The sequence below is a fragment of the Cyanistes caeruleus genome, chromosome Z (genome assembly GCF_971803275.1).
Source record: "Cyanistes caeruleus chromosome Z, bCyaCae1.hap1.1, whole genome shotgun sequence".
Lineage (NCBI taxonomy): Eukaryota > Metazoa > Chordata > Aves > Passeriformes > Paridae > Cyanistes > Cyanistes caeruleus.
This window is the reverse complement of record NC_141732.1, coordinates 58,359,962-58,373,435: the sequence shown is the minus strand read 5'-3', so window position 1 is coordinate 58,373,435 and position 13,474 is coordinate 58,359,962. Positions and strand designations below refer to the sequence as shown.

At 34.0% G+C, this 13,474-nt stretch overlaps 1 protein-coding gene across 1 annotated transcript in view; it reads right to left on the bottom strand.

The window, feature by feature from the left end:
* Positions 1-2,390: 2,390 nt before the first annotated feature.
* The window catches only part of SCAMP1 (secretory carrier membrane protein 1), a 41,285-nt gene continuing 30,201 nt past the window's right edge, over positions 2,391-13,474 (bottom strand). The window contains exons 6-9 of the mRNA XM_023944601.2: positions 10,858-11,017; positions 9,089-9,190; positions 7,161-7,278; positions 2,391-5,583 (exon numbers count right to left, since the gene is read on the bottom strand). Of these exons, the coding sequence (XP_023800369.1) occupies positions 5,419-5,583; positions 7,161-7,278; positions 9,089-9,190; positions 10,858-11,017 (545 nt within the window). The 3' untranslated portion in view covers positions 2,391-5,418. The remainder of the gene's footprint in view (positions 5,584-7,160; positions 7,279-9,088; positions 9,191-10,857; positions 11,018-13,474) is intronic.

Below are 13,474 nucleotides of genomic sequence, written 5' to 3'. Positions count from 1 at the left end.
GGTATAGATAGAACACTTATTCTCACCAAAAGCATTACCTTCCTTTTTCAGTAAAGTTAATGGAGTTGGCAATAGCACAGAGTTCAAGTCTCCATTTGTGTGTATTGTTACAGATTTCCATATTGTAACTTGTTCTCCAAGCTCCATCTGGGTTTAGAATAGTGGAGCAATTACAAAGTGGATGTCTATTACCACTGTTACAGTGGCATGAACATAAAGATGTTGTCTTGTTCTGCAATTCACTGAAAGCTTGTTCTCTAACAAATGTCTTTCTTTTGTATCTTCGTATCAGTGAAATTCTGAGAGTGTATCTCAGTATCTGTAACTGACTTAAGCTATGACTCAGATGTGGTGGGATCAGTAATTTGGTCTGACCAAAGTAAATGACAAAGAATGCCAAATTTAATCACATAAATCTTAAGTTAGTGTCAATGTCCTCAGGAGTGCTTAGGTGTTTTCCATCCTAATTGATTCTGTGATTCTGTATTCTGACTTCTTCCAGTTGTCACAATAAGCCTTGGACAAAAAGTGTCACCCCACTGCCCAATCTAGGATATGCATTTTTTTCTTCTGAAACGTCATGTACTCCTCTATAAAGAACATCATGTAATCCTCTAAAAAAAATACAGGGGAAACAAAGACAATTCTGTACTGAAAAACAGCAACCATGCTTTGGCATGTGTGCAATGACTACAGCCCAGACATACACAATTGTTTAATTAGGCTATAAACTTGATAAAATCTACTAGCAGCATTGTCAGCTGCAGCAGTGTCAGAGCAGCTGATGCCACAGAGGCACCAGTGGTCAGAGCAGCTGTTCTGTACAGTGGTCTGGGCTCCAGCCAGTGTTGCCTACCCAACTCCAGCTGTACAGTCAGAGCAGAAGAGCTGAGTGCACAACTGAGGCCAGCCTGTCTTCCAGGCCTGCACCAGACCAGCACCAGCCCTGTAATACAGCCTCAAACATTATCAATAAAAATCAGTCCCAAACATTTCCCATCTCTCCAGCTGGAAGTTTCCCTTCCTGAATCATGGAAACAAGTAAGTCAAACTTGATTATTCTCAACACTCTAAAGAGCAGCTCCTCTATATTGAAATATTTTCCTTCATGTCTGAGTGTAATGTAACAGGAACACAGGAACATGAAGCAGCACTCACTAAAAGCAGGACAGTACCTATCTATCTATCTATCTATCTATCTATCTATCTATCTATCTATCTTAATCAACAGGAAGCCCCAAGTGTATTGACAGACAATAAAACAAATGTATCGAAACCACAACTGTTCAATGTAATAATCACTGTCATCCAACAAAATGCACATTTTAGTTGACCTGTATATACTTCCATTAAACTGCTGGAAATTATTTTTTTTTCCAGAACAAAATGTATGGCAGCATGAGCTGTTACACATCCTTATCAATGCCTTTTTTCTTTTCCCCTCACTATCATGTGATACTGTATTTAGTTTAATCCTTGTATAAAGTTTCACTGGTTTTTGCTGCTGAGCTAGACCTGCACTACTTCCTCTGTAAATCTTCCTGATTTTTCTAATTATGATAATAAAAGCTACTTGCAGACATAAAATTAATTTGTAGAAAAAAAATACAAACTAATTCATGTAATTTTTTTTTAACTGAGTTAAACCTAATTAATTATCTGACCTACTGTGCCCTATTACAGATTCATAACCAGAATGTTCTAGGTGTGTGCCTTTTCTTTGACAGAAATAGCTTTCCAGAAGTACCACTGAGTGTTTTTAATTACAGTTCTCTTAACCCATGCTTTTCTCTCAGTGTGTGCATGCTTTTCCAACTCAATGCTTACAACTTCCTGAGGAAAGTAACCAGAGCAAACCAAAGGAATTCTTTCCCACAGAGAGCACTAAAATGGTGTAATAATTCTAAACATAAAACATGACTAGATCATATAGCACCACAACCATGGTTACATTTACAAGAAAGTACAAAACCTCTTCCTATAGTCTGGTGACACTACCATCCTAGATCTGTAAATTACAAAGAAAGATCAAGTGGATGAAGAATTTCAATACTGATTGATGCATGCATGTGAAAGTGTCTTCAAAAACACATATCTGCCATCTCCCAAAATTATCCTGACTGTACATCAGAGCACTGTTTGCTGTATCATTGCATGAATATGCATCATGCATCTGCGAACTTACCTACATCACATTTGTCTAGATGAAGTCATTTGGCTCCTCAGAGGAAACCCAGTAGTAAGATGAGTACTAGACAGCAGGTGCTGACATTACATGAAAAAATCAACATATTGTGATAGTGACTGAAAAAGAAAAAAGCAGGACAGCAGTGACAGAAATGTTGATTCACTGGCAGAAATTAGAAAAATAAATACTACCAAAGCAAATATTGTTTCAGCAACTTCATTTTACTTTCAGTAATGCTTTAAGAGTCACTTAATACCTGTAGAATTCCATTCAGTCATGACAGAGCATGTTTAATTTTAACCCTTGTGAGTTTACAGCACAGAAATGTAAACTGCAAGTATTTAAAGAATTTTCTTCGTAACAGTTAAATAGACTAATTCTCTTTAACCAGATTTATTGATAGTGGACATCCATTTCAGCAGAAATACAGCATCTATATACAGAATTATAAAAAGCAAGTCAGACTTTTACATAGATCATCCTCCCTGCACATCAACCTGACTGTTAGAAGAAAGATCCCCATTATTGGTCAAAACTATGCAGAGCGAACACCTAGGAAAAAAGTCTTTTTTTTCTATGACACTGTGTTAATACAATAAATATACAAAACTTCTGAACTACCCAGACATGCAACAGAGGGACAGAAGAAGTGCATTTGTACAGAACCATGACATTCACCAGGATGGCAGAACATTGTTAGTAATTTACAAAATATACAAACATCCTCAGATAAATAAAAACAACTCCTAATTACAGATCAATAACTACTGACATTCCAGTGTTTAAACTTCATACCTTGTACTCTGTCACAATACTACAAAAAGACAACTCAAGTGGGCGCCATACTCTGATCAATAAGAGATCATAAAATCTAATTTTTGTTAGGTACAAAATATTTCAACAAATCTCAGCCTTCTGTTTTCAAAGCTAAACAAACTTCTCCCTCCCTTTTGGGCTGAAAAGTGTCACATATTTCTCGTTTAAAGAATTCAAAAGTGACACAACCCCAAATTTCATTCAGAAGGCTTAAATCTGTACCTTCAGCCCATGATATTACAAATCAACAATTCTTATACACAGAACATGACATATGTTTTCTCAAGAAACCTTCAAACATTTGAGAAAAAAATCTACCTGTCAAATTCAGGTTTTATTCCTAACGTGTTTGGGTTTTTTTTCTGGTAATTATGCAATCTTCAACTTCAGTTAAATTGTAAGTATGATGTCCCTAGGATTCCTATCCAAGAGATACCAAAAGAATTCCCTATATTTAGATTTAAAAGTAATCCATAGCAGAGTTCCTAGATACAGCCCTCAAGGTAAGTTTAAAATATGAAAAGAACAATTTTGATATATAGCTTCTAGAATGATGGCCTCCAATCTCAGCAGAGAACAGTGACTTTGATCCGGAAAGCTTTAAAAACATTCCACGCAAATTCAATTTCAATGTTAGCATGTCCACTATTATGACATTTTAACAGCCTTGTTAGATAGAATATTTAAGCAAATATATTCATTACTGTGAACTTCAGCATAGGTGGAACTATGATGTTTTTTCAAATTCAAGTCTGGTTTAAAGAAATTAGTGAACTAAAGGAAACTAATAGGAGAATTCATGCTAACACTATATTACTGATTCAAGGATTAAGTTAGGGGAGTTTTTTTTTAACTTTAGCTTCTGTTATTATGAATACAGTGTAGTGAAACGGACTCTATGAAATCCAGTCCAGAACATGGAGAGCCTCAGAACTTTATGCTATTCACCTTAATTAATTTCAGCCACAGTGTATACTTCCACAAGCTGTGGGATGTCATCTTTCCATTTTCCAGAAGAGTTTGGAAAACTGTAAGTATTGTATATAAGTCTCATGGGGCAATCCAAGAACACAGGGTCTTCAGAGGAGAGAAACTCCCACTATACTAAGCCCTGACGATATTATATTCTAAAATATTGTGATGGTATGTACCATTATGGATTGTTAGTTTCACAGCACCAATCTAATCTCTCAGGCCTCCAATTCAATGAGTTAAAATTTAACTTTAATAAAGATAAACATTTTTCCCTTTGCCGAATCAAAACAGTTTAAAAGTTTTTTCTTATAGCTTAAATCACACCACAGAGATAGTTGAGTTAATATTAAAATTCATTCAGGTATCCATTAAATGCCATTGCTTAAAGAGCCTGACTTTAGACAATATTCCTGTTAGAAAATTGGATTCTGTATATATATATATATATATAGTGTTTTGGACAGGCAGTAAACAGAGTGACTGTCCAGGCTAGAGATTTAGTACCACAGTTAAACATAAATCTATACCTGAAAAAAAACCCAAACAAAAAAACTAACCAAAGAAATCCCAAATAAAATAAAAATACCACTGCACATAGAAGAGGGACAGGGGATATCTGAATACTGAAGTTAAAAATAGCAAATATATAGTCACTTAGCTCTGTGATTGAAATCACCAGTTAACTTCCTTAAACTGAACTATTCTATTACAGAGAATGTTTATGCTCCATACTAATTTCTCACAGGTAGAAAATACTCCATGGAAATAGATACAAACAAATGTAAAGTGGTGCAGGTAAATTCTGGACAAAACACTACCTAAACAAGATCAGGTAACTCAACAATATTCATGCAAACTTACAGGTTTATATCAAAAGACTTACCTAAAAAAAACCCAACAAAACAAAATAAGGGAAGAATTTATACTCTTACTTGTATTTGACCCCAGCAGCTGCTGAAATTGCAAAAGCAGTAGTCAAACCTAACCATATCTCTCAGTCTACCCCATTTCTTACAGTAGAAATAGAGAAATCAGTTCTTGCAAAGAAAAGTAATAAATCCAAAGTGTTTCCTGAATGTAAAAAAAAAATAAAAAATACTGGTGAATTGCTAAAAAACCTTCCAGATTCTTAATACATTGATTTGATCATTAAATTTCACGGTTCATTCTCAGGCCAATTGTTGCAATTATTTATCTTCCATAAAATATGGAAAGCTTTACATTGTAGAATTCAACATGTTAAAGAAGGGGGAAAAATGGTTTTCTTCTTAAAATAAATGAATTTAAACTAAAATAAACCAAATATTTCCCATTTAACCCATGTACAGCTGCAGAAGAGACAAACATGCTGTGTGAATTTTGATCTAGGCATTTAGGGAATACAGTAAGTGACTGGAAAATAAAGAACAGTTGAAAAGAACGGCGGCGACTTTGTTTCTCTACATCCGGTTACCCTTGAAGGCGTTCTGAGCTGCACTGGTGGCCGCTGTTGAGGCGGCGTTGGCCGCAGCAGTTTGTACAGTTTTGTTGGACATCACTCCTGTGGCAAATTCCTGCTGTGCTTTCTCAAAGCTCGCGCCAGTCGTGCGGTACAGCCCGTGCACCTACAGAGGGGAAAAGCACTGAGAAAATGGTGCCATGCTTCCCATTTCTGAGTAGACCAATAGCAAAGTCTCAAACACAAAGTGGAGGCGTGAGGTGTGGAAATGTGGTTAGTTCATGTGTTTGAGAGAATCCAGAGATGAGAACACAGAAATTTTTCCCACAAACTTTTGAATTTTATGTTGTTCTGTTGCACACACAATTTGACTGTGAGGGATAGCTGTAATTATCTGCAAGTTCAGAGGGGTCTCATCATGTGTACTAAAATGTGTGATGTATATTTGGTGAATGTTCCTCTACAACAAAACATTTTAATTACTAGAAACTTTTTAATTACTGTGACAGGTTACAAGATGAAGTTACACTCTGACTGAATATTAAAAATTTCAAAATACCCTAATTAGACAGGTAAACATTTGCAAAACTAGTATGATGACTGAGAGCTCTGCATAATAACCAGAGGAATAAACAGTATGACTTACAAACACTCTTAACAATACGGCATATAACAAAATAAAAATCAACAAAACAGACAAAAAATCCTGATTAACTTTCAATTACCTGAATATTACAATTCAAATGCTATTTGTGACTCAGTTAAGTCACAAAAAGGTTGTCAAATAATATTGCAAAGACAGTTTCGTTTCAGTGTAGCAGGAAAACTAATGTAACTTTTTTCTCTGTTACAAATATGACTATTTCTCATGCATAAAAATATATCAAGTCATATATGAATATGCAGATCTTTGGAAAGAATCTGGATGCGTATAGTAAGAAAAGTGTAAAAACGTATTCCACCATACATTTTTCTTGCTTGTTTCTTCTCATCTATAGAGTATTTCTACAGAAAACAAAAAAGGACATCTCCAGGCACAAACTTAAAATTTCTAGTTTACAGAGAACAGGTCAAAAGAATTTGTATATGTGTAAAATCTTTAAATCTAACTGTAAATGAGGTTGAGTTACTAGAATTCAGCCAGCACATCATCGTCGTAATTCCCAGCTACATTTATCTCAATGACTTACTAGCGCATCAGTACCTTTACCTAGATTCTGTGTGGAAATTCACCAGAAGTAACCACAGAGAGAGTTTATCTCTTTGAGCTTTCATGCTCCTGCATCATTAGCTGGCAATAAAATATTAAAAAACAAAGATAGGTAAATAAAATTCCTTTTCTGAGGTCCTAAGCATCTCTCTCTTCTATTGATTTTAATAGGAATGATTTTGGTAAGAGCTGAAACTTAGCAATCACTTCTCTGCGCCTGCTGGACAACCTGGCATCTACAGCTACAATAGTGTCCAGTGCAGTCACCTACTCCTTTGTGGCAGGATTAGCTCTCGGGTTCTCTAATTCAGAACTATCCTTTCCCATTTGCAGAAAATACCTGAATTGTACAAACAGCATTTTATGACTCCACAACAGTATAAGCAAAACTGTATAGTTACTGGTAGGTAAGGCTCACCTTGAAAAATGTAATTTAATCCCCACTACCTTGTGAAAGAGTACCTGACTCAAGAAAGAAAGCAAAATCCAAATCAAACATAGGAAACAAAGGAGGGGAATAATATGTAACTTACCTTTTTAAACATAACTAGTGAGATAACAGCAGATGCTGTGAAAAGTGCAGCTATGATTATCATCATAATGCCAACAGGAATACTCTTATTAAGTCCAGTAAGAGATGAAATCCACCCACTGAAGGAAAGAGAAAGAACAAATTTTACTAGTACAGCACATGAAACATTTAATCAAAGATACCCTCATGAAAGAAAAAATCTGTAACCTCCTGGTTCTGAACCATTTTGAGTATTTTTGAAGAAAAATAATGTGAATTTTACATAAGCAAATTTTGGTTCTATGCTATGTTTTTAAAGCTTAATTTCCATTTCTTCAAAGAAAATGCAGCGAAACTATATGAAAAATTCTTGTAAATATTTTTATCCTTGCGCAAAATTGTAGCAAAATTAGAGAGCTGCTTCTCAACTTCTTGAGGTTTTTTTTGTTATACTGTCATTTCAGATTGATTCAGGACTACATGAATTTGTAGATGACAAAATATCCCTAAAAAGATAGTTTCTAACTTCTATAAATATGGAACAGGAAAATACCACACCTATATAGCTTCCATGTGAAGACTCATTTAATTGTATCCACACAGTGATGCTTTCTCAACTGTGGTTAATATAATTTTTTTAAGTGGAGAGCATCAGACAAAATAATAGAAAAAATTACTTAAGTATCTACTTCAAGCATTTCCCCATTCTTCAAAATTGAAACACCAACAAATACTAAGATTTTCAGACCTGAAAACTAAACTAAAATTAAAAAGGCAGGTTGTCTTAAGAACAAAACCCCATGCATTAAGATGAAAAAAATTTTTCCATGTTGCAAAAAAAAAAAACCAAACAAATAATGTAAATCCAAACCTTAAAACTCTCCCCTTCACACCACTTTGATATCCACTATGTCCCACTGTAATCTACCACAAAACCCCAGAACCCGAACTGTAACTAGGATTTTCTGATGATCTGGCTACTTTCAATTCTCCTTCCCCAAGTACACTTAAAAGCACACTTCCCAGACTTGGATGAATAAGCAATAGAGAATTCCATAGCAAAAATAATAAACAGGGAGCTTTCCTTACATAACAATTCTAAAGCAATACTGTTTCATCTGCTTTGCATGAATTTTGAGGTTTGCAGCAAAAAGCACTGAGAAAGGGAAGTGTCATTATCCAACTACAGCACTGCTACTTGTGACTCTTGTTACTAGTTGGCTTGCTAGAACCTTGCTTTTAGTTAATACCTTTATTTCAAAGAGAGTGACTGATTTCCTATAGTTTCTCCTTGTAAAATCTAAATATTAGACCTCCAAGACTCAAAAAAAATATAATATACATACAAGCTTCATGTAAAAGCTTATGTATTTGCAAACATTTAAAAGAATTATATTCCTTTATTTCTTAATTCATATTACATAATATGGATGTGACTCAAATAAACTTTTCAAATAATATCAAAGACATACTACTATATTCACCCAAATGCCTTAACTCATTCTACAAATTTTAGCCATAAATTTCTCATTGAGTAGGAAATATATTAATATAATTAGAAATACCTAACAATATAAAAAATATGCAAACAATATATTATTGATGTCTAAATTTCTGCTTTCCTTTACTTTAAATACAGAACAAGTAATAACTCCTTACACCACCAAAACAGAGGAGGCAGCATATGGAAAAGTTCAAAGTAGTTTAAATTGAAGGATAAAATTTTGACCAGGCTAGTAACAGAGGTATCTCACTTTCTTTGGATATATTTCACCCACTTCTCCTAGTTAAGAGCACTCCAAAAATGCTTTTTTTTTTGAGAGTTAAGTGCAACATTCCAGTGAACACAGTATTATTCCTTTATAAACACAGACTGTATTACAGTTGTTACTTCAAATATGAGTGTTTGTTTTACAGACAGTACAACACTACGGCAAACAGAATACTCACCAGTTTCCCCATCTTTGAAATCCTGCAGCTTGAAGTACATGTACAGCAAACTGACAGATATATACAAAGAAGAACACAAAGAACCTGAATGAACTGTCACTCCTGAAAGAGGTGGGGGGAAAATGATTAAAGCAGCCAGAAAATTCATTATTTTTATTCATATTCTGTAGTACCAATCTAACTTCTTTCTGCATTAACTAGAGAAAAAGTACTTTCATTTATCAAGTGACCTGAAGTATCAGCAATTCTGTGTTTCTTTTAGAGCATTTATTTACAAGAACTGCTCTTTCTTCTTTAATATAGTGATTTTGCCACCTGCATCTCTAAGAAAGGTGAGAATAGTTCTGCTCAGCCCAGAGCAGGGCCTCTTCAACTAACCATTTAAGTTTGTATTAAGAAATCTGCTCCACTTTCAGAGTGAAGTTCACAGTAATGGAAAGATGGGAAGAGAGTATTTAACTTGTGAAAAGAAGTAAAATATCATATGGAATTACTGAAACACAGAGCACACCAAAATACTGAAGCAGCTGTTATTTTGAAGTAAAATGTACAAAATACATTTGCTGTTTAAATTACTAAAATGCCAGCCTTACAAAGACTGAAAATAAATAGAATTTTAGAAACAGCCAAATATAAATGTACAGGCAAAATTTCAAAAAAGACTCAACTTATTACTGTTAAAACTATTGATCATATGTTATGCTTTCTACTAGAGTTCAAAGTAGAAATCAATTAGTTAAGTTATTGAAACAGATTTTTGCCCTTAAAAACTCTTTCTGCAGAAGGGAGTTTGTAATTTCTATACCAGTTCAACCAATGTTTCAACAAGTTCAGTTCAGTAACTGTTTCATTTTCAGCTGAGCAACTGACTGAAAGTTGAATATGCAAGTAGTAGTTTTCCTTCTTCAACCAACCAATTTTCTCTAAGAAAAGCTATGGATTTACTAGACAGGAAATGATTCCTCAAAGATTTGTGGGTACAGCAATACCTCCTTGGTTAGCAAAAATAAATACTTCCTGTACTCTAAATGTTACAGTTAATTGCAGCTTCTGGCCATCAGTCTTAATGCAAGAATAAGGGTACTTTAGCTGAGAACATCCTGAATCACTTCAATGTAAAAAAAAAAACCCAAAACCAACTTTAGGAGTACAGGACTTGAAATCTCTACATGGTGATCATCACTAAGAAGAAGTTTTACTTTGCATGCAAACACACCATTCTCCTCTTAATCACATACCTCATGCTTCTGAAGTTTGCAAAGATTACTAAAACTAGGAAAAGTACTAGTTTGTTTACTATCTGTTAATTCTTAAGAATCTCAGACTATTTCAGTTACAGATACCATAGGTGTCTATCACTTAAGAATACATCACTTAAGAGTAGTTAATTATGAAGTTCATTCAGGAAGCAAAAAATTTAGGACACTATTGACTACTAACCTACTCAAATTCTTGGTGTGAAGAGACAGAGATTTAATGAGAATGTTCTTTACAATTGTTACCAGCCCTTATTAACTTTAACGAAGTTAAGTATTTCCGACAAATATTTTGTCTGTAGTAAAAATTATACATATTTTAAAGGATATTCCATTATATTACTATCTATTGGCATCAGTATTTCAAATTCAACAACTGAATTAATGGCAAACATAACTTTTATTTCTAATGAAAGCACTGTAAAGGATTATCATCATGATTATCAAGCAAATTCTGGAATGCTATACATTTTGACAAGTTTCTGAATATCCCAAGTCAACTGAAGTTGTTACCTGAAAGCTCCATAAAGTGGTCTGTACCAGCAGACAAAAGAACAAGGAGTAAAAAGCAAGAACCAGAGAATACTCAATCCAAAATCAACCCCTCGCGTAGCATCAACATAAAACCAGGCCAAACATCCAAAGATATTAAGGAACAGTGTCACTGTATGGACTGTAGAAGAAAAAGCAAAATAGTCTTACTTAAGTTATTTTTAAACAATAAATTATTACAACTGCTGAAGTTATACCTGAACTTTTAAACGTTTTAAACATTTAAACAAAACAGCATTTTAAACAAAACATCAGTGTGCTGACAATACCAATACCATCTCAAAGCCTTTTGTAATCAATTGATTTTGATAGTTTTCTAAATTTCAGGTAAATCTGGTATTCCCAAGTGAGAACACTCTACATGAAAATTCAAGTACCACTAGCTACCTGGAAATGGAAAAATATCCTGTCATACAAATAAAACACTTTCAAACCTTAAATTAAGAAAAAAGAGGTTTCTACAGCTGCAATAATTTATTTTTTTCTACAGTATTAATATATATATTTATGAGACTACTGAGTATTTTTTGAGAGACACCTTAAAAAGCGCATCACAAAATAAACACTGTACACATTCAAATTTGAGGACAAAAATTTCCCAAATAATTTTTCAACAGAAAGCTTTGTCTTCCATATAATAAAACAAGAAACCCCACTTATTAAGAATGTTCCTCAGTAAAACATGGTCTGGAAGAAGCTGTTCTAGATATATTTTTATATCTTATATTTTAATATAAACTTCAATAAAATATACAATGATTTTGTATATTCTAATGTTACTTAGAACATCTGCTTTTCTGGTGATCTGTGTAATTTTCTCATTGGCAGACCTTGTTACACATTAACTATTCTATTTCTACTAAAGAAAATGCATTTGAATTATGACTTCCCATTTTATTTCAATTAAGTTTACTTCTTAGAACAGAATAAGGCAATATTAAGAAACATTACAACTACTACATTCATGCTATCTGACACAGAAGTTAGTTCTGCTAGACTTCAGATATGAACATGAATTTCTCTCTTTGTTCAGCAATAACCAGTGATTCAGGAGGGATTTTGCTGCCCCAGAGAACAACTTCTTTCCTGGTGGATCAGGATAAAGTAGGAGATTTAAAATTGCACAAACTATTCCTGACAGCAATGCTTTTTATTTTATTGAAATTCAGAGCAATATTTTACACTGATTCTACTGGATGGTACGGTTAACAGAACAAGCACAATACTGAGGATTCTGAATAAGAGAATCCTGAAACTCTTTATTGCTTTCTTAATTATGACTTGAGCTCTAAATCAACACAGTGGGAAAGAACTCTTAAAAGCAATATGCATAGATCATTACATAGAATTCTGATGAAACTGAAAATATTTCCTCAAATAAATAATAATTTCCTGTAAGAGTCACCAGAATCAAAACACTTTGTTCTTCTAAATAAAAGGCAATTATTGCACCTCCATATTTTAGCACTGCCCCAAGGGGTCGGCAAAACAACTAATTTCAGAATTTGTGTGTTTATGCCTCATAAAGCAAAGAAACTATACAAATTCCAGTTCCTGCCTTCCTTTGCTAAGTACAAGAAAGGCGTATTCTTTCTTTTTCTACTCAGTACTGGAACACATGGAGACTCCTATGTTACAAGAAAAATTCAAATTCAAATTCTGGTGGAGCTTGAACTTTTCAAAATGACCTTTTTTTTTTTTTATATATATATAACTGCAATTATGGTAACAGGACAAGTTTTAAAAGAGTACCATCAGTGCAGAAAAGGCTGAAGCATCACACCCACAACTGATACTATACAGGGTGTGCTTCATTACTATAACAGAGAGTCTCAGCTGTACAAAACAAGTATTAGCAAGCTATAGAGGAAGACAGCAGACTTGACTGACAATTCTCACTTCACTGTGCTTGCCCTTCAAGCCTCTGCCTGCTTGCTGCAAGGTACAGAGAATCATTTATTCTTTGAGCCAACACCTTCACTAAGGGATCTAGGCAAGCTTAGCTCTTATATGAACAGACATGTATTTGTGAAGTTCAGGGTAACAGTTTTAAGTACCTTCCACCTCCTTGCCTCAGCAAATTAAACCATAATACAAGCTATTAGAAAATAATGACTATCTGGGGTCTGAAATCACCTAGGGCTTTGGCATGGAATTTCTGTATGACAAACTCAGAGGTATAACAATAAGAGTACTCTGTGTGATTGAAGAAAGCCTTCTCCTAGTTTGTGTGTGGAAGCAGCTGAAGTAGGAAAAAAAGGCGTTCATGCCAGAATAAGAGTCAACAATGGAAGACTGCATTAGTTTAATAAATATTAATACTTCTTCTTGTTGGTATAAACTTCCCTGAAGAAAAGAATTCTCCTTAGATTTATTCCTTGTTTTAATTAACTACACTTTATCATCCATAAGTATCTGAAAGTTAGTTGTAGATAAAGACCACAAGTCTTTACTGAAGATATTTGGCATGTACATTATTAAGATGATTTTGCTATTCCATTTGAGACTGTATGAAAACAAATTTTTGTACTAAATTTAATTTCAGTTATGTTTTATTGATTATATTCTCAGGAAACCT